This window comes from Uloborus diversus, chromosome 4 (genome assembly GCF_026930045.1).
Source record: "Uloborus diversus isolate 005 chromosome 4, Udiv.v.3.1, whole genome shotgun sequence".
Taxonomy (NCBI): Eukaryota; Metazoa; Arthropoda; class Arachnida; order Araneae; family Uloboridae; genus Uloborus; species Uloborus diversus.
Window position 1 is genome coordinate 38,401,855 of NC_072734.1, and position 22,878 is coordinate 38,424,732.

The following is a 22,878-nucleotide window of genomic DNA, read 5'->3' on the forward strand; positions in this document are numbered from 1 at the left end:
TTCTTACTTTTTTTTCAAAACGAATAAAAGATAGGGACTTAACGAAGAAGGTGGGAAAGAAGGGATCCTGAAACTAAATTATTTCCTTTTACTTCACCAAAGACAGACTATTGTGTTTTTAAGCTTAAATTTTGAAAACATTCTGGAAGACAGTCCAAAAAACCTCCTCCTCCCAGATGTGTCTTAAAATTGCTTTTTTGGAACTTTGATTTTAAAAAATCCTCGGGCACAATTCCAAAACCTTCCCTAATTTGTGATTTCGAAACTTTGATTTTCAAAAATAGCTGGGACAGTTCTGGGGCTCCATACCTTCTCGTCAGATCATCAAAGGCAGCCTACCAACTATGTTTCAAAAGTTTAGTTTTGAAAAATTTCAGGGGGAAAGCCTCGGAATCCTCGCTTTTTAAATTACCAAAGATCATCTGAAATTGCGTTTTGGGAACTTCAATATCAAACAAAATTTCTGGAAAAGTCACATCTTTGAACAACTTTCTTTTACATAACATCCTAAAAACGCATTTGTGGACCACTTGGGATGAAGATAGCAAGATGAAGTTAGGGGAAGGAATGAGAGGGTTAGGAACTTTTTTCCGGATTTTTTTGAAATCTAAATTGCAAAAAGGCATTTTATGGATGACTTACAATTGCATTTTTAAAACTTCAATTTTGAAAAATTTACAAAGAAGGTCCCCAAAACTTGACTTTTTTTAAAATATCATCTAAATTAGTCTAAAATTTGCGTTTTAGAACTTCAATTTCAAAAACTCTGGGGCAGAGTTCCCAATTCAATCCCTTGTCGTAACGTCATTAAAGGTGGCCTACAATTTCGTTTTTAGGAGTTCCGTTTCAAAAAATTTCTGGGGGAGAGCTCTCTTCCCTCCTTTTTTCATTAACATTAATGAAGATTGCCTAAAATTACGTTTTTGGAACTTTAATGTCGAGTGATGTTTGGAAGAGTATCTGACTCCTTCCCCCAAAGGTGACTCACAATCATATGCAGGGCTGCCACTGAATTATGGTCTTAAAAATAGTCGTTTTAGTAGCCTCTTAAATGAAAAATAGTCTGCAAAATAGTCGCCAAAAAAGGAAAATATAGCATCTAAAATAGTCTATTCTTTTTCAATTAATATTAATATTAAATTATGCTACACATATACTTTGATGAATAGACATACCTCAGCTGCATGATATACAGCGAGATCTCCTGGACAAGCAGAAGCTCTCTGCAGTCAGGGGCCTGCTTAGAGTTTTAGCAGCCCTGTGAGAAATTTGCTTTAATAGTCGATCCTAAAACATAACCCGCGCTGTAGTGTGTCATCTAACCAGTGGCGCATCATGCGATTTTGAAGCCCCAGGCACAACCTGATCCAGAGGCCCTCTTATTGACATGACAAAAAACAACATTGTTAATAAAGTTTACTAATATTAACAATGCAGAAAAGCATAACTTTTTTTTATTTTTTGAATAAACAAGCTTGGGGGTGGGAGGGAAAGGTGGTTACATCCTTATTTAAAAGGAGAAAAACGGCATTTCCGACAAAAAAAAAAAACTTTATAGCGAAAAATCTTGTTTTTTCTATTTTTTCGTAATTTAGTTAGTGCAGGAAGAGAGATCCGACCCTGATTTCTGGCATCTAGCAAAATTCCAGCATTATCCAGTTTTCCAATGTGCGTAATTCAGTGGCGCAACCAGAGAGACTTTTTTTGGGTTGAGGGTTTTTTCCCTGGGAAATGTTTGAAACATTTAGTTTTAAAAACACAATTTTAGACTTTCTTTGCAGTGTTTGGGGGCCAATGGTGTAAGGGTCGCAGTGGAAAGTTGTTGAAATTGATGCCTTAAAAAGGCGATTATAGGCCATATTTATTGAGGATAGGGTAAGGGTTGGAGCTCAGGGCCGCCTCCAATTTTTTTTTTAAATCAAAATCAATTACCCCTCCCCCCTCAGTGGCAGCGCTAGGCGTCGGCGATGTCAGCGACTGCCAACGATCTTGCACAGATAGGGCCTTGCAAATTTCTCAGAAGTTATATGAAAGTTTTATATTTTCAATTGAAGCTCTTATTGAATACAAGAGACACAAAAGTAATCAAAATAGTGCGTGAAGGGGAGACTGCACTGAGCCAGCCTTAGCAAATGCGGGGCCCGATTGGAGAATTCTGTCGGGGCCTTATACAAAATTGAGCAGTGCCTGATCGTCGATTTTCCCAACGCACGCAAAGATTTAAAACTATTGCAATTATCCGACTTCCACTTCCTTCAAGTTTCTACATCACGTTTTTTTTTTTATTTCTTGAAAGAAATTTATGAGTGAAATTTCTTTTGTATAAATATTATAATTGAAAGTATTCAATAGTTACAGCTTATTAATCAGCTAGCTCTACTATCCCATCCCCGTCCTATTTCTTTTCTTTTTCCCCAGTTCGTCTAAGAATAAGAAAATATTCAAAATGCTGCTCCTCCGAACTGCCCCCCCCCCCCACCGAAAGCATTATGGAGCACCTGAAATTTCGCATTCAGATCTTCAATTTCGCGATATTTCTAGCTGAAAGCCCCCAAATACTCAACAACATCGAAAATCACTTAAAATTGCGTTTTTGGAGCTTTAATTTCAAAAATTACTGAGCCTAATGTTACAAAATATGGCCTTATAATCGCATTTTTAAGGCTTGAATTTCAGAAAATATTCGGGCAAGGGTCCCCCATACCGTCTTTTTTCTTTTTTTTATCATATGCAATTAGATTTTTTAAACTACACTAACAAAAAGTTTAAGTGGAATGGCTCCTGAATATAAAATGTTGCTTAAGTTTTTAGGACCATAATTTTCAAAAATTTTTCAGGGAAGAGCTCCCAGAACCTCCTTTTCATGAAATCTTGAAAGTTTGTTTGAAATTATGTTTTTGAAACTTCAATTTTGAGAACTTGCAGATGGGAGAAAATTGATTTCGACCTATTTGAAAAAAAAAAAAAAAAAGAAAGACGAAACTTCTTATTTCTTTTTAAAGTTTTGTTATTGTGAAAGTACCCCCGTTCTAAAACATAACTAAAATCCAATTTGCAGCCCCTTTTTTAAAAAATGGGGGAGGGAAGTCCCGCTACTGACAGCCCTATTCTCCTCATTGGCTCAAAGTTATGTGTACTTTGCTTTAATTGACATCAATCCAGCTGGCAGCAATATTTATTTTTTTAAATAAATTTTGACTATAGTTATAAAAATCGTTGAAACTATTATTTCAACAAGTATGTCTATATTCTATTATTAAGTGCTGTCGGGTAAACCGATTTGGGGGGCATGAAAAATCATACACTGATGACGAAGAACCAAGATTTAACTGCATCATTCTTTCGTTCAAATTATTTTTTTAATGAGGTTGTTATAAAAATGAAATATGAGAAAATAAAAATAACTGAAAACAAAGAAAACAAAAATAACTGAAAACAAAGAAAACGAAACAATTTCAATAATTTTTATTGAGTTAAAATTTGTAAAAGAGATAATACCATAAAATAAATAATCAAGCGATAAAATGCAACAAAAATTGAATAAAGCAAACAAGTTTATAATAATAATAATTACTTGAAGTTCTTAAGTACAAAGAGGAATGCCTTTTCAAAACATAAAATTTGTCCTGAAACAAATTCCTTTTAGAAAAAATTCTTGAACACAGCATAATTTTACACAAGTTTTTTTATTAAAAAAATAATTTTACACTTTTGAATGAGGTTAATTTTATTAGAAGTATCTAAGATCAAAAATAGTTGAAATGGTTTTTCATTGAAATCATACAATTAAACCCCAATGCTTTTAAAATTTAAATTTAAAGAAAAACCATGTCAGTCTTTTTGCATTCAATGTAAAATAGAGGTCCCGTCATGAAAAGTTGGAAATTCACCCATTTTGTGAAATCATAAAACAGTTGCAGAAATTTTTTTTTGGGAAAAATGAAAGATTTTTTTTTTTTTTTTGGCTATGGCCATGAATATGAAAACAAAAATTTTGAATTTATACTTTTGTAAACAACAGCAAAATGCTGTATCAAACAACTTTTACAATTTCATGAAACCCTCTCCCTAAGTGTGGCACCATTGTGGACAACCCCTATTTCGAATAATTTTTGTGCTTCTTGATTTAACACAACATGCAAAGTTCTTGCATAAGTTTTAATTATTATACTTATAACCCATTTTGAATTACTTTATCAATTTAATTTCCCCCCAAGGCTTCCCATCATTGCTAGTGGCAGTCTTAATTTTTTCCTTCATTACTAAAGTGCAGGGCCCCATTAAGACATCAAGGGACCCAAGGCCAAATATTTTTTTTTGCGACCCCCTGTATTCAAACTTTGCAATTTTAACCATTAGATAAAACAATTTTAGCCATTGACTATAACATTTTTTTACTATTTGAGGGGGCCCTAGGCCAGGGCCTATTTAGTAATCAGACACTGCTAAAGTGCATTAATTTTAGATACTTCCTTCCCTAATTAAATAAAAATATGTACACATAGTTCTATGAATAAATGCATCAAAAGAAAACATAAAGGGATTTTCTAGACTACTAGTAGAAAAAATGACTAGAATATAGTTTTAAAAACATTTTTTGATTTGAAAAAATAGACACCTTATGATACATTTGAAAATAATTCGGATTTTATCATTTCAGGTTTTTTCCATTTTTTTATTTTATATTTAAAGCTATTTTCATCTAAGATCAATTTCTAATTTAAAGAAGCCAAAGATTATAATTAGAAGCATGAATATATACACATTTAATAACCGTAGCACAGCATATACCATCATAATTGCATGTTATTGCATAAGTTAATGATTCTATTTATTAAAATACCATTTGTTCAATAATACCTATGCTATGTGCATATGAAAATTAATAAGAATAAGAAGGCTGTTTCTGTCCATATTAATTGTCATTGTTCACAGTAGTGAACATTTCTGGCAATATAGCAGTGCATTTTTCATTGTCATTATCACAATGTTATTTTTTAGAAAAAATATAAAAATAACTTTATCTTTTGAATTAATTTTAAAAAGGTCAATAAATAATTATATAAATTTGAAAATTAGCAGTTGCACATGCAGCAAAAAACAACAATTGCTAATTTTTTGGCCATCAACAATGTTTGAAAAACATTTAAATTCATAATTACAACTTATGAGCCTTTGTTTTCCTTTTTTTAAAGGACATTAAAAGTTCAATATTATTAAAAACAACAAAAACAGACAGGAGAATGGTAGAGAAATTACATGTAAAAATTAAATAAAGATTTTATGTACTTGTATATTATATGGAAATCTAATCATGAAGATAAGATTTTTTTTAAATAAGATACCTGGAATCATAAACAAAGTATGCACATTTCTGTCATGGTGAGGAGATCAGTGTAAAACGGAATAAATTTTCTTTCAACGCAGGGTTCACACTGGGAAAAAAACTAAGGGGTGATTTCTCACTTTGACATCAAAATTTCAAGTGGGATTTTTAGAATTGAAATTGCAGTAGATTATGTTTTTTTTGAATCCTTCTTTTATTGCTTGAGTATTTTAGATAAATATTTATTTGAACAGGGTTTTTCATATCATGCAGCACAAAAATTATTTAACGAGCATAACATCAAAAGAGAATTCCATTTGTTTACTTGAATAAATGGGTATCTTATTATTTTAAAGATAGCTATTTTTTTGAAAGTAAAACTAACCTTTAACTTTCTGCTACATAAATGAGATTCTCTTTTTTAAATCGATTATTTACTGAATGGTATGCTAATAAAATACTCTCAATTGGGATAAAAATGTATCAATGCCAACAAAAGAAAAAATAAAGTTTGAAAATAAGAGATTTTGCTGACGAAAACATTTTGGTACAGCTTCCATACAAAATGGGTTAAAAAAAGTTTTCTTTTGTGCAACTAGAAGCAGCAAAGTTCCAAAAGAGGTTTGAGCATCCAGTAAACCCCCAAAGAATAAAGCTATTCCCAGTCTTCTATTCTTGTTTCTTTGTGTCAAAACTCCTAGATTATTCTGTTCATTGATAATAAGATGTCAATTGAAAATTATCATGTCGTTTCATTTATACTGGCTATCTTCTTAAAAGATGTATGAAAAATTGAAAAATCCGAGACAAGAAATTTTGCTACCTTTTTTACCCATGTCCGTTGATGGTGATCAATGGGAACAGCCCGAAAAAGGATTTTTACTGAGTGAAATTTTAAAAAAAGTTTCAGGAATCATGCATCCTAGCGTGAACCCTGTTTCAACCTCATCATTGTGTTCTATTTTATTAGATGCAGATGTACCAACTATCAGGGGTTTGTGTAGGGATAGAAAACTTGAGTCTAATTTATGTAAAATTGAAATAATTTTAAAGCATCATGTTGTATTTTATCTACTCCAAAATGCATATATAATGAAATCTAAAAAATATTTAAAAAAATAATAATAATAAAACAGATTTAAAATGAGACTGAAGTTATTAGTGATGGAAGTAGTAATTTTGATTGTGATGAGTGTAGTTTCATTTTGAATGTATTTCATTTTACACTTTGTTACTTTTCCTTACATTATCTTAAAGAATTGCTGTCCTTGTGCATATTTAAGATCTTGTTTCCATTAAAAAACTTTTGATGACCATAGAAGTACAATTGCATAATTAATGGACTGGTACAAAATTCTTAGTACATAATATAATGTTCACTATTTTAAAAAAAAAGTTATAAAATACTCTAAAAATGGAAATGCTCATTAGTTTAGATCATGTATCACATTTTAAAGTAAAATATTTTCTGGAACATATTAGTAGATATATACCAATGTACTCTAGATATTAGTAGATATATGCAGTAAATAAAAAATAATTTCAATTTTTATGAAAATCAAAAAGTTTTATATACAATTAATACCATGAAAAGAAAATTATATATAAAAATATATATATTTATATTTCTTAAAAAATGATCATTTCCAAAACTGCCTCCACATTTGCACAAACAGGTGGTGCAAACATTTAAATCTTAAATATGCATGATCGCTTATTGGCCTATGGAACAGTTTGAAAAATTTGTGGCACCAGCGGCGAAAACTGTTCAGACTAGCACACATATGCTTTGAGCTGTTTCTGAGAACATGTTTGTACAAATCTGGATGAGATTTAAAACACCCAATGAAAGAACTCTGGGATGTAATGCAACAGACCCTAAATGATGTGCCTCCAATGCAAAGTCCATGAACACAATTTCAATGTTCTTAGCTTACTGAATAAGCTATAATAATTCCAATAATTATCAGCACAATTATTGCAATTATGCTGAGTATGATGATTTTCTAATAAAAGAAAAAAATGAAATAAGTTTAAAATTCAAAATAAAATAACCAAAATATAAAACAGTAGTAAAACAAGTGTTTCACATGCAATCAAAAACAATGTGTAGAAAATGCATGCAAGAAATAAGCACTACGGAATAAGAAAAAATAGAAATAACTCACAATGAAATTGTAGGAACAAAAAGGTAAGCTGCACTGTTTCTGCTTGTTTGTAACATATAAAATAAGGTTTAATGAGAGGATATTTTAAGTCACCTTAAAAGTTACCAAAACTTTGTTTACAAAACATTTACTCATAAAAGATTTTTTGTGCAGTCTATAAATTTTGCAAAAACTTACAATATGATTGTAACCCAGTATTTTCTTAAAATCATTTTTTTTCTAAATTTTACTTTTTACTATTTATTATTTTTCCTAATTTTTCCTAAATTTCTTCTAAAATAGGTGAGAAATGAAGAATGTTTCACTGATTGAAATATGTTTCAAGTAAAAGAAGTAACATACCATACAACAAGTATTCAAAAAAAAAGTTTAAAATATACTTACTTTACGTGCTTTATTTTGAAACCGAACTGCTCGATTTATATCAATCTTTGCTGTGTCCACATAATCAACAGCATTTTGAACATTGTATTCAATACGATCAATTAGTTCACCCTGCAGATGCAAAAAATATATAATAAACACAAGGGAAAATAACGCACTAAAAACGTTGAATAGAACAGGTTTTTTGGCTGTTTCAAATATCAAATCAATTAGTTATTAAAAAATATATAAAAGACATGAAATTTAGAAATGTTTTAAGCTCATGCATGAGCAGTGTTTGCTCATTAGTTTGCTCACAAGTTATCATGAGTATTGTTTGCTTATAACTGCAATCTTGAAAAGCATTTTTTAAAAACTGATAGTTGCTCCACATGCATAAACGTTGTTTGTACACAAAATTGGAAATTGTTTTCGATGACTAATTAGGACTGTTTGCTAGTGTGAACTGTTTTTCAATTTTCAAATAATAAGTGCTGATTCAGTTCCAATTCATAAAAAGGACAAAACCTTTTACACCCCACTGTAAAAGCTTCTAAATCAAAAGTTTAAGCATGTCAGCAATTGCTATTATTTGATGCATAACTTAAAAAAGCATCTTTGAAGGGCATCTCACTGTCCAGGTGAACGAGGCCATGATGGTCTGATCAGTAAGACAACGGACTCGTAACTGGAGGGTCCCAGGTTCAATGACAGCCGATCAATGATCTTCATTTTGTGCTCCTTAATGGTGACTGTGATAGTTTAAATATGTCGTGGTTAGGTAGTCCTCCAAGTTTCTATTCTAAATCAATGGTGCTAGATAAGGAGCCTCTGGGGGTGCTACATAAGGGATTACTTGGTTCCAGTTCTGGACAAAAAACAGCTGCCACACCCGACTGGTCAAATCATGTATAGTGGTATGTACAGGGGAACCTAGAGTGTAATGTAATATCCAAGTGAACAAATGCTTGCCGATAATTGCTGGACATTTAAGAGAGATGCCAAATACAGAATGGAAAGAACAATTGCTAAGCATTAGCTACATTTTATAGTATTATCATTCATGTATATGAACACATTTCTTTCCAAATTAAATGGTATGTTGCAAAACATCTCTGTATTATAGAGAAAAACTGTTAACTTATTTGAATTCAGCGCATCATTTTACAGTAAGATCAGGTATTTTTCAACATGTGATAAAAAAAAGTATTTTTTTTTGTAGACTAGTGTTATTGAAAAATTTAAAAGACGGAAAAGGATTGAGATCTCAAATACTTCATGCAATTTTTGGTGAAGTATAAACTTGATATTGACAAGTTTCTAAAAATAATTTTGTATCAAATGAATTATTAATTGTGAAAAGACAGTTTGGAAGTCTTAAATAAGTCAACTCCTTCAATGCACTAAATTTGACAATGGTTTTTCAAGAAAAAAACGCTTCCCACAAAAATTTGATTTTTCTGTATAAAATTGGTGTTACTTTGAAGAAAGACAGTGGCCAAAATTTTTGTACAGTATTTTTTACCTACCTTTTAAAAATAAATTACAAAATTCAAGGGCTAAAGGTATATTGTAACTTTTTCAAGCACTTGAGAATGATTTTTTTAAAGGTTTCTTAAAAGTGTACAAACCATGCAGAAGAGCTTGAGATTCTTAAGGGACAGAGAAATCAGATGATATAGCAAGGGCATTTGTGGTCAATGAATTTACATAAGTATTAATTATTATTCATTGTAGCTTGAGAGATTTTTGTGCACTAATCAACAGCAGAAGAGACACAAAAATTGCAAATGGAATAAACAATTTTAAGATACGTCATAAAAAGTTAGTTCGAAGCGACTAGTGCTAATGGTTTATCTTTCTTGCATAATGGCAAGTAGGGATTGCAATACTGGACCAAAAATTCAATATCGGTATTCGGTATTGTTAAAACGTGATACCGGAATACCGGTATTTGAAATTTCTCAAAAAACTCTTGAAAGCATATCATTTTGCTGCCACATTTCATATTTTTGTACAAAAATTGTATTATTTATGAAAACTTATTTTGCACAAATATAGAATGAAGGAAAAAAATGTCAGAATAAAAAAAAATAATAGTAAAAAACATAATGAATCTATTGAATTGTCTGTAAGCCTTGAACTCATTTAGTGTTCAACTTTCCCACAGTTGAAAATCGTCTTTCTGAATTCAAATCTCAGTGGTACTGTTAACAATGTGCAATACACTGCTTCTAATTGTATAGAAATCCTTCATCTTCAACTGATTCGGTCTCTTGCATGTTATTTTTTAAAAAATCCTTTTGTGTGTGTATTTTTTGTATTGTGTGTACTATTATTATAAGTTTTTAAAGATTTATAGCTACTTGTAATTTATTTCCAAGAGACAATACTTTTCCAATATTAACATCATTTTCTCTTAAGCAGGAGAGATTTGAATTGTTATTATTAGCCTTTTGGTTTGAAATTTACGATAAACTTGGCTAAATTTAATGGCGTTAGTTTGTCATATTTGTTTTTGCGTTCGTTTTAAAATTCTTTACAATTATAATGATGTAAATATCTGAAAATGTGTTTCAAATGATTTTGCTTAACCTCCATGCAAATTTTTAAGGCACTATATAACATCTAAATTTTATCTTGCCAAGTATAAAGCAAGACATGACAACAAAACAATAATGGGACAAACAAATTACCATTTGTTTTACTAACAAGAAATGTTTTTTGCCGATATTTAGTTCAGTTAAAACAAATATTTAAAGAAAATATCATGAAGTATTACTGCAATTGATGGTTGGAATAAGTTATTCATAGAACAAATGCATTCTAAATTGCACTCGAAATTAACTTTCCCTAAAGGGAAAGTGAGTGATCAGGCAAATAGAAAAATAAAACATGGTGTACAAAAACGCACAAAAATGCGATTCATCTGACTATCTAGTAAAGAAAATATCATTTTGCAATCCTTCCGCTACTTTTGTTTAATGATATTCTATTAGCTCGTGCTTTTGAAGCCACATTTTTACATCAATCAATTAATATGATAGTTCTGTATCATGAAAAAGAAATGTACATTTAAAATGTAAGTAGATTTTTGATAAGTTAAATTGAAAATTCTTTAATTTAATCTATTTATTATTTTTAGCTAATACCAAAGATATAGGTAGTGAAACCTCCGAATAGCGGACAGTCAAGGGATTAGAAATTTTGTCCATTCTTGGGAGGTGTCCGCTATTACGAGGAACTACTTAATTTACCTTTTTCAAAATGGGCTGTTGTTCCCTTTGTAGAACACAATCGAAACAATTGCGAAAGGTTTACTACATTTTACGTCAAGTGTAATTAATCTGTTTTTTCTTAATAAAGGTATACTGATAGCACACACTTGTCTTAAAAAGCATTTAATCAATTAAAGTAATCAGTTAAAACAGTTTGACATCTCTTTTTTGCATTACCAACAGCGGCAATTCGGCGGAGCAACCCCCTCCCCCCCTCCCCCCCACACACTTTTTATGGTTAATTTATTTATTTTATCCCAAATATCACTATTGCATGATTGACAGTTGGCAATATGACCTTGAATATGTGCAAATCTTTTTCATATCTAAAAATTAAACAACCCAACGAAACCACGCCGCCATAAAGCCGACTACTACCGGCGCCGGTCGGCTCAATTGCATCTCCCGAGAGCCCCAGTTAGAAAAACCGCCCAGTTTCCTCTTTTTTATCTTAACTTTTGAATAGTTATTGTGTACAAAATTCATTAAAATCTTAAGAAAAACTAACGTTAATTGTTAGACTGACATCAGTTTTCACTTATCTGCGTCAATACTCTCAAAACTAGCCGTTACAAAATTATGACTTTTTTTTTCTTTTTCTTTTTTGCTGCCCGCAAAAAGTACCATGCCTTTTAGTTTGTTTTTTTTCTGCCCCCAACTTTTAAGCCCCAATTACTGCCTCTGCCAATTACCGTCCCTTTTAATTCCAAGAAAGAGTGATAAGGAAATGGGGGGGGGGGGATGGAATATCAGTTGTGGAGGATGAAAAGTTTTGTAAGGCAAGCAGTTACTAAGATATTCTGTGAAAAAAAGAAAAAAAAACGGAAGTGCTACGATCGCAAGGGAAATTTTTTGTGAAATAACTGTCCGTTATACGGAGTGTCCGTTATTCAGAGTGAATTACATGGAATGGCCAATATTGAGGGACTGGGACTTGCAAAACTGTTTGTTAATTAGAGGTGTCCGTTATTCGGGAGTGTCCGTTAATGAGGTTTCACTGTATTACAAAATTGCAAAATTTCTCGAAATACCGGCATTTGGTATACCGGTATTGCAATTCCTAATGGCAGGAAAAGAATATTTGGTTCCCTATTACCTTAACGGCAGAAAGAGGGAAAATATCTAGAACAATTTCTTGCAAAAATCTGTTTGTACTAATGCTTTTAAATGAAATTTGCTTGTGAAATGTGTTGTTGAAAGGAGAAAGGATAGTTCATCTTATTCTATTGTCATTATGAATGATCAAAAACAAAAAACCAAAAAGCCCAAAATTCTTACAATAAGCCATTAAATTCCAATTCTCAATACCTTCTGAAAACTGCAAGGAAAAAACACCTACCTACCTCATGCTTACTAAAAGTAGTATCATTTCATGATAAAAGAATATATAAACATTATAAAATAATTAGCATTTTTGATTTAAAATAAGCATTCGTGCATTTCAGCACATATAATAATTTCATTTAAAAATCAACAGTTTTACAGTACTCCTAGAAATTTTGCTGAAAATGAAAATGATAATCTTATAATGTCATTATAAAACCTCAAGCAAAATTTTGTGGAGAACCATTGTGCATTTTTTATAAGTTTGTTTATTCAAAAACACAGTATAGTTATTTTAAAATCAGTACTCACTTGACTTTCAACCAAAACAGCCATGTCCAAAAACATATCATGTAATTCTCTAATGCTCTTCTCCAGTTTCATAATATCAGCATGCCGTGCTTCAATGTCAGCCAATGTTTGCTTTGCTTTCTGAGTTTCAGTTACAATCTAACAGAAAACTTTTATAGTCTTAAAACACTTTCAAAATCTTATCAAATACAATTGTTTGATTCAATCTTTATTTGTATTATAATGTAAAGCGGAATTGCATTCCTAGAAAATATTTTGGTATGTTTTGCAGTGATATATATTCAAAAATAATCAAGTTTTTTTCCCAATATTTAGTGACTGTAGCACTCAAATAGAATGTTTCAGAAAATTCAGTATTAACAGGAAATCCTATATTTTATTTTTAAAAAAAGTATTTTCAAATAGTATGTGTCGAAAAAAATGCACCAAATGGTTTTATCAAGTGATAGCTGTCATAATAATTATAATGTGCCAATTAAAAAATATTTTATGAGTGGCAATAGATATAGATGAAGATTAACATCAAAACATCAATCAGTGCGAATTTTTCAAGAAATCAATTAAGGTACTAGGTCACGTAAAAGATGAAGAAGGTTTACATCGGATCAAAGACAAGTGTCATGACATTTCTAACACACCAATTCCTACAAATGTAACTGAGTTAAAAAGTTATTTAGGTTTATTAGGATATTATCAACATTTCTTTCCAAATCTATCAGAAAAGCTGAAACATTTTTACAGCTTATTAGAAAAGAATGTCAAATGGAATTTAAATTCGAAATGTAAAAAGGCTTTTGAGAAAAGCAAGACATTTTTGAACCATTACAATGCGTTAGTTCACTTTGACATCTCGAAACTTATTGTTATACAATGTGATGCTTCTGACTACGAACTTGGTGCTGTTCTATGCCATGAACTTTCTCCAGATTTGCTGAGACTAATATTTTTTGTATCAAAAACATCGTCAAAAGCTGAACAAAACTACGGTGAAGTACATAAAGAACCTTTGGCGATAATTTTTGGCATCAACCACTTCAATAAATACCTTCAAGGTCAGAAATTTGTTATAAAGACAGATTCCAAACTTTTACTTACATTACTGGGTCATAATAAACCAGTTCTTGAAATGGCAAAGAGTAGATGCAAAATGCAAAAGTAGAATGCATTGAAGAATGCAAATGTAATAATTTTATCAAATTATGACTATACTATGAAACACAAGAAAGGTTCTGATCTTCTTTTAGCCGACACACTTTCTAAAATTCCTTCTGCTAAAGATGAACCAATGAAAAAATTTGCAGAAAATTTTGTTTGTTATTTCTCAGACTTCAAAAATTTTACAAGTAAGGTCATTGAAAAGGCTAGTGTCACTGTCAAATTAGCTAAGTTATTAACTATTCAAAATTTGGTTGGCCTCAAAACGTTTCTGAAGACTTACAGCAATTTTATAAAATCAGGAATGAATTGAGTATTGAAAATAAGTGCCTTTTGAGAGCCAAAAGATTAGTCATTCCCAAAAGCTTACAAAGCAAAGTACTTGAACTTTTACATGTAGAACATCCTGGTATAGTTCGAATGAAATATGTCGCTCGAGGATATTTTTAGTTTCCTCATATGGATAAAGAAGTTGAAAATTACATCAACAAATGCGTTCCTTGCCAAATGACAAGACCAAATACTGTTAAAGTTCCATCAAGCAATTGACCTTTGACTGGCAAATCTTTTGACTGTATACACATTGACCACGCAGAATTTGAAAACCATAATCTTCTAACAGTAAAGGATTCATATTCTAAATGGATAGAAGTGGAGATAGTGAAAAGTATGGACTCAAAGTCTACTATCACGAAGTTAAGATCAGTATTTTCATGTTTTGGTTTGCAAAGTGAAATAGTTTCAGATAACGCAGGTCAATTTAAGTCGGAAGAATTCCGTAATTTTTTTAAATTGAATGAAATAAAATTTCAAAATTCTCCGCTTTACCATCCTAATTCAAATGGAGCAGCAGAGAATGTAAATATTGTAAAAAACATGCTAAAAAAGGGAAAATTTTTGATCTGAAGATATGACATCTTTCAACATAGGATTCATTGCTTTATTTTCTTACAGAAAAACGCCATGCTCTGTTACTTTAAAGTCTCCTGCTGAACTATTATTAAAATTTACTCCTCAAACAAAAATCACAAAACTACGGTTTGAGCATTTGACTCGCGAAAGAGACTACGAAGAATATCAGCAATCACGTACAAATTTGCATTCCGCTGTACGACATTTCAATATTCATGACAAAGTTTGAGTAAAATCTGTTAGAAATAATGAAATTAAATGGTTTCCTGGAAAGATAATAAAAAATATTAGTGCAAATACATATTTAGCAGATGTGAATAAGCAAATAGGATTTGTTCACGTTGATCATCTATGAAAAAAATGTTACTGAGGATTCCGAAGCCAAAGAAGCGCCAAGAGAGTCTCCATTACCCTTTATTACGTTCCCTACTGAGCCAGCTAATTTAAAACCTGCTGTTATCGGGAACGCTATATCTACAACTCCAAAATCAGACCCAGTTGCAGAAGACAAAGCAATTGCACCTAAATCCACAGAAGTTAAAACAGAAAAGATAGATGTTGGTACAAAAACGTCTTCGCCAAAATCAGCAACTGTAAAACCACTGAGACCAAAAAGAAAGACTAAGCCGCCAAATAGACTCAAATTATTCGTGACTTTTCAGCTATAAATTTCAACTTCTGGGTTGAACTTTAAAACTTAAGGAGGAAAGTGTCATAATAATAACTATAACGTGCTAATTAAATAATATTTTATGAGAGGCAGCAGATATAGATGAAGATTGGAATTATGAAAATGGTTAGTTAGATATAAATTGTATGTTAAATAAAATGCATTACTTTTTGTAATTAAGTGCATTTCTTAACAATTATTTATTGTACATATAGTACAATAGCTATGATGAAGTTGGAGTGTAATTAATGACTCAATTGTAATTTTTTTTGTTTGAAAGTTTGAACCATGTTCTATAATAAGGGGGGGGAGAGTAATTTATAAACTTTTTGAAAAATGCTGCGGATGAACAATTTCAAGCAAAATGTTTTTATCAAGTCTGAAAATATTAGGGGCTGGAATGAGAATTAAAAAAAAAAAAAAAATTACTTAGGGCAGACTGGGGATACTTGATCTCTAGGGACACATGATCCCATAGCTAAAAATGTACCAGAATTTTGACAAAGGACTGGAAAAATTTATCATTAAATCCAGGATATTGTTAAACCATGGAGCATAGCCATTCAATGCAGTCAAATCGTGACCAGTGAAATGCATCTATAAATTGAGGAAATAGGGTATCATTAAATCAAAGTTTTACTGTATTAACAAAACAAAGGCACTGTTTTGAACATTTCCTTTGTTTTTGTCAAAGTCTGCACACTGCACCTCCTTTTCCTCCTCCTTTGTTCAATAGAAATTTTAAGATGTAAATTAGTGAACAAGACTAGTAGAAAAGGATTGAATTTAGTTGAACTTTCTTTCTTTTCTGAAAAAATAAAGAACAAAATACTGAAAATTTTAGGGTTTTCAGAACTGCTCAAACTATTAGGAATTTAGGAGTTTAAAAAAAAAATAGATCTGTCCCCTGAAATAGTCTGGGTAAAGATAATTTTTTTTACATAAATTACATGTACTCACATTTTATCTCAGCTAATGTCATATTTTTAAAGATAATGAATAAAATACATCAGAAAGTAAAATAACACACATTTCAAACACTTATGTGTAAGGGCAACATGACTTGTGAAAATAATTAATATGCTTCATTTATTTATCTCATGCACATTATCAATATATTATGTAGAATGAACAAATCAAAATATTTATTAACAATACCAGTTTACAACAAATTAAGAGACAGTTTTGTCTAAAAATGTTAAAGCCTTTTAATTTACAGAGCTTAAAATTTTTAAATCTATATCTTTACCCCTTGAGTAAAAACAGCTGGATTACCACTTTCTAACATTTCTTCAATTTCAGCATCTGTTCGGACGTTACCAGCTGAAAGACCAACCAAAAATCAGAATGATAAGATAGAAAATGCGAAATTTCAAAGCATTATGCTTGCACAGCAATATCTGTGAACCAAAAAATTTGTAAGAACATTCACAAATGATATACACTTTACAAAGCTACATATTTCAATTTTCATGACCACATAAAAATGGCACAAAGTAATAAATGAGCTTTTTTTATGTGTTAGTTAAGAAGTCAAATCTGTGAACTCATTACAGTTAAATCATTTTTAATCAGATAATAAAAAAACATATTTTCATTTGCATACTTGTGGTTCATACAAAATTAGAAATATTTTTGTGGGACTTTTCAAGGATAAAATGAGCTTCTTCAATGACTAGTTAGAATTATTTGAAAGCATAAATGAAGCTTCAATAATAAAATAAGTGATGATTTTTGGTTGCAGTTCACATAAAACTTTCAGCATTAGACAAAATGTTTAACATCAGACTATTAAAGTTTCAAAATAAATCTTTAAGTGTAGGGATTGTAGGGCAATCTGTTAGGACTAGATTGACCAACACTGACCTAAAAGAGCAATAAAAAAAAAGGTAGATTTCAAATTAAAAGCTAATGCATAACAATCAGTACTTTAAAAATTTTCAAAATTCATTTAAAAATTTTATTGTGCCTAAAATCAGGGAACATGGAGATGTTTTCCCAATGCTTGTTCACTTTATACGAGGCGCGCATTTAAGTTTGGAATCTAATACATTATAAATAGTTACATGTGATTCAAGGATGCCAATATTCGAACCCGAAGATTCAGCAAATAAAGAGGCTGATTGCTGTGATCAATTAATAATTTAACGCTTAAAATAAAAGAAATAAAATAAGCTAATTTACGGTAGCATGTGTTAAAAAGCTTCCCACTTTAAAAATAATTGAACAACTTACAAGATGCAAAATGATTGAAATCTCAAACATTACATACAATTTTTGATAAAGCACAAGCTCGACGATTGGCAAGTTTCCAAAAAAAAAAAAAAAGACTTAATTAAATGAGTTATCAATTGAAAATTTAACTAAGTGGAAGTCTTAAATAAGTCACATTTTTCAGTAATCTAAATTTGACACCCAGCTTTTCACAAATAATAATAATAATTGAATTTTTTTTAAAAAAAAGTTTGAATTTTTGTAGTCTTTATTTTTACTAATTATAAAGCTGAAAGTCTCTCTGGCTGTCAGGATCTCTGTGACTCGCATAACGCCTAGACCATTCGGCTGATTTTGATGAAATTTGGCAAAGTTAGTTTGTAGCATGGGAGTGTGCACCTTGAAGCGATTTTTTGAAAATTCGATGTGGTTCTTTATTTATTCCAATTTTAAGAACAAAATTATCATAAGATGGGCGAGAAAATTACGAAATTATCATAACGTGGAACCGTAACATGGGCACAAGCCAATTGGCGAGATACAAAATTATCATAACGTGGAATCGTAACATGGGTACAAACCAATTGGCGAGAAAATTCACCACACATTATTTTTAAAATACCAGCGAACCAAAAGATCCTTTAATTTTTCTATTACGAGCAAAGCCACGTGGGTAACACTAGTATAGAAATAAAACCATGAAAACTCCGTGAAAAATGGCTGACAAAATTCTATGTTTCAGGAGGTTTTTTTTTACTGAAACTTTTAAAATAAATCACGAAATTCAAGGACTAAAGATGCATTTTTGATGTTTTTAAAGGTTTTCGAGCAACTGAAAATAAAACTTTCCATTTTAAGAAAATTTCAAGTTTTTTTAAAAGCATATGAACATGAACCATATGATACTATGAGCCTTGTAACCTCTGCTGAAGTAACGTTTCCGGTTCCAACCACTTTCAGTCTATTTACTCATTCATGTTTTATTTTTTCTCGTTCACTTGTCCCTCGTGTTGTCATATCGTCTCTTTTTCTATCTTCTTTCTTCACTAAAAACTAATTTTTCCTCCCACACCTACTCATTTTCTGTCCTTAACATTCAGTACATATATCTAACTAAATTTATATAGCATTTTCCAATTCATGTAACATTTATTAAACAAATTTACTATTAATTACTGAAACAATATTTGTTAATTAAAATATCTGGACATAGTTTTAAAATATCTGACTGCTTACTTATTTCAAGTTGCCTTTTGATTCTGTCTTTGCAACGTTGCCTGTATTCAGTTTGTATGTTGTTGTAGTCAGACATTACATCAACAAATCTGCGTGATAATGTTGAATGCTGAAAACAACACAAGAAAAGAATGTAGCCAGAAAAGTTTATGCATGTAGTAGGAATATAAATACTTATATGACGCAATACACCAACAGCCTGGTTATTTTATCCAGAGACTGCAGTTTTGTCTTGTTTGAGGACTCATCAGTCTGGAATAGGGGAAAACCAAGCTGGAGGCAGATGTTATCTCTTAGAAGCCGAGGGTGCCAACAAACTTGTAGATAAAGAAAGTTTACCTCACCAGCAGGGCCAGATTGAGGCATGGGTACAGGCCCAAGGCAAAAACATTTAGAGGGCACCAAATCTGAAGGTGAAATTTTTATTTTGGATTCACTCTATGTCGCACTATAGTAAGATATAAATAAATCTAGGAAAAAAAATCCATGTAAAAATTTAATCTCCTGCACAAATCCCGAAACCATTCCAAGTTTGTTCTATATTTACAGCACTATTGAAAATTATACCATAGATAGTTTTGATATTAATGGCTTACTGGAACAGGCAAAGTTCGACAACATTATATATTATCATCAATACTATATCACTTCAATTTTTTATAATGCATATATTTTGTAATATAAGGTACCACCAAATTTAGTACAGACATGTCAATACGCAAGTATCAAGATATTTTACTGCTTCTCCATATAAAATAAGCTCAGGGGAGGGGGGGGGGGGCAACAAATAAATTTCATGCCCAGTGTCTTCAAAAACTTTTGTTGGGCCCTGCTCACCAGCGAGATTTTACACTTGCAGTTCATCTTGGAAATTGAAGGCAAAGTTTGTAACCTCAGTTTAGAAACAAAAATATAGTTTCTTAGGAATTTTTGTATGGTAAAAGAAATCTTATGAATAATTATGCAATACCTGATTTATACACATCTGAGGACATTTGAAAAGAAAAATACATATAAGAGATCTCTCACATACATAAATATGGCATAGCTTCAGTGGCGTAGCTAGGGAGGGGCGGAGGGGGCGGTCCGCCCCGGGCGGCACTTTTTGGGGGGCGGCAATTTCACACATTTGATGTGAAAAAAAATTAACGCGTTATCCGAATAAGTAAACCATGCTTTTGATCTTTTTCTGGAGTAAAAGAAAAGGTTTTAGAATTCTAAGGTTGTGGTACGACTAGGATAATAAAATTACTCAAATACAAATCATGTGTTGTTCTTGACAACATCTCAACATTATATTATTTGTTTTTTCTCTTCCTTCGTCTGAAGCTACAGACTGAGGGCGGTGTCACATTTTTCAGAAAGAGCAACTGCACCTTCCTAATCCTTTACGTCACCAAACAGCCCAAAAATGCAGTTTTAGGCCTTGAGTCTCGAAACATTTCCATGCCCCCCCCCCTTTACATATCATCTTTTAGCCTAATATTAAGTTTTTAAAATTTCAATACCAACAAATTCCTGAGGGCGGTCAAGTCTAGACCCTTCCTGTAACGTGATTAAAGACAGCAGGGGTCTGTCCAGGATTTTTCACAGGGTCCGTTTTTTGTGAAAAATCAAGTAATTTTGTGAAAAGTGAATTAATTTTGTGAAAAATCAAAAATTTCGCAAAAAAAAAAAAAAAAAAAATTTCTTCTTTTTGTTAAAACGAAATTTTAGAATTTAGAGATGGCACAAACTGCATCAATTAAACTTAAAGTTGAGTGTTTTCCTCTTCTACGTCGAGAAAATCATTCTGGATTTTTTTTACTAATATTTGGCGGGGGGGGGGGGGCATCGCTCTTTCAAGTATCAATATTTATCTACCATTCTACATTATGTTAAATTATACTAGATATATTTCTGTACAGTACTTAAAATAATTGTAACAAAAATATAAATAAATAAAATAAAATTCAGAATAGGGTTCAGCATTCAACTTTTTGACACAAGACACTCTTAAAAAGCACAGAATTTCGTTTAAAACTTATAAATTCCGTGATTTAAACAAAAATAAAAAGATATTTTAATTGTTTACCTCTTAACAAAGCGTAATAATCATTAAAAATTCGAAAAATCGGATTCCCATAGCGGATGCAAAGAGATCGCAATTCTCAAAGTGAAGGCATCAAAAGTATAAAAACGGCTTGTAAAAGAAATATTTTTGATAAAATTATTTTAAAATTGCATTTTAGAGTCCTATGATAAACATATCATTTATATCTGTGAACACAGTTGACCCAAAAAATAAAATTAAATAAACCATCTACTTAGCATTTTAATTTTTGACTCATAACAGAAAATGGAATTTTGCTTTAAAAACTTGAAATGAGAGTTCTAACAGAAATAAAGAGACTTTTCATTTATTTGAATCCTAATAAAGCTAAGTTAGCTTGAAAAAAGAACAAAATATGATTCTCATATCGGATGTTAAAAGATTGCATTTTTCAAAATGTAGACATCTAAAGAAAAAAAAAAAAGGTAATTAAAAGAGTTTACTTAAAGTTAATCAGCCTTGTGTTAGCATCGAAAAATCAAAACCCATATAATTTTCTCCCAAAATAACAATTAAACATCGCACCGCACAGTAAAAACGCAAATATTGACAAGCTGGCAAAATTATGAGAATATTTTCTAATCAAGTCATTATAAAGGTTCAACGCCAGACACTAAGTGGTGATAATTTTGAAGTTGGTAACACTATCTAAAGCGATCATATTTTTTCCTCACCTTTACTATCCCTTTGCAGTTCTAAGTTCATTTCGCAGATATATATTATTATTGTTTATTAAATCATGAGCAGAGAAAAGTGCTTATCAATGCCTTTTCAGAAAAGTTAACAAAAACACCGCTGCTAATTAGCTGTGATAAAACAAACAACCATTATATTTATTTGGCAGTAGCAATTATTTATCACTTGGAGGAGCATCCCAAGAGTGCCGATTTTTTTTTTTTTTTTTTTCAAAATTAGCCGATTTTGTATAAGCTGATCCCTCTAATTTGTCTTTAAAAAAGGTTCCAAAAATTATCGGTTTATACACAGAATTATGCGTTATTTTGCTTTCAGATTTGCTCTTTCAATAAACAATTTGACATCCGATCTTGTTTATCAGAATTTTGTGAAAGGTCTGTTTTGTTTGATCGGGATTTTGTGAAAGGTCCGTTTTGTTTGATCGGGATTTTGTGAAAGGCCCGTTTTGGTTGATCGGATTTTTGTGAAGGGTCCGTTAACGGACCCAAATATCCTCTGGCCAGACCCCTGGATAGTCTAATATGTTTATTAAGGACATCAACTTCGAACTTTAAAACTCCCATAGCATCCAATGTCTCCATAAATAGCTTAAAAGTTGGGTTTTTTGAAACTTAAATTTCAGAAAAACTCTAAGGAAGTGACCCAAAATGTGCACGAAATCACCTAATGTCATCACAGTTGGCTCAAAATTTCGTTTCTAGTAATTTTTGAGAGAAGACCGAAAAGATTATTTTCTCAGTGATGAAGAATGAGCAACAATTTCGAAAAAGATTTCGGGTGGGAAACCCCTCTTCGAATTCTCTCTCATGACGTTGTCCGTCAAACAATGGCTTAAGTCGCGTGTTTACGACATCATTTTCAAAGAGTTTCATAGAGAGACGGGAAAACCAGCTGACTTCCTAACATTTTTGGAAATAGTTGGAAACTTATTCCGGTCAAAGATAGCCTACAATTGCGTTTTTGAAACTTTGGCATCGAAAAATTTCTAGAAAGCTGACGAATGTTCTCTACTCATTTTAACGTCATCAAAGACAGACTATAATTGATTTCAAGTTTGAAAATATTTCCGGAGGAAAAAATCTTTGTTGGGGTTAGGGGTAGCCCTAACTCCACTAGATACAGCTACGTCTACG

General features: G+C 31.3%; 1 protein-coding gene across 1 annotated transcript in view; it reads right to left on the minus strand.

The window, feature by feature from the left end:
* Positions 1–3,507: 3,507 nt before the first annotated feature.
* Positions 3,508–22,878, minus strand: part of LOC129221594 (syntaxin-like) — a 51,230-nt gene continuing 31,859 nt past the window's right edge. The window contains exons 6-10 of the mRNA XM_054856108.1: positions 18,958–19,066; positions 16,757–16,830; positions 12,771–12,908; positions 7,879–7,989; positions 3,508–7,332 (exon numbers count right to left, since the gene is read on the minus strand). Coding sequence (XP_054712083.1) covers positions 7,255–7,332; positions 7,879–7,989; positions 12,771–12,908; positions 16,757–16,830; positions 18,958–19,066 — 510 coding nt within the window. The 3' untranslated portion in view covers positions 3,508–7,254. The remainder of the gene's footprint in view (positions 7,333–7,878; positions 7,990–12,770; positions 12,909–16,756; positions 16,831–18,957; positions 19,067–22,878) is intronic.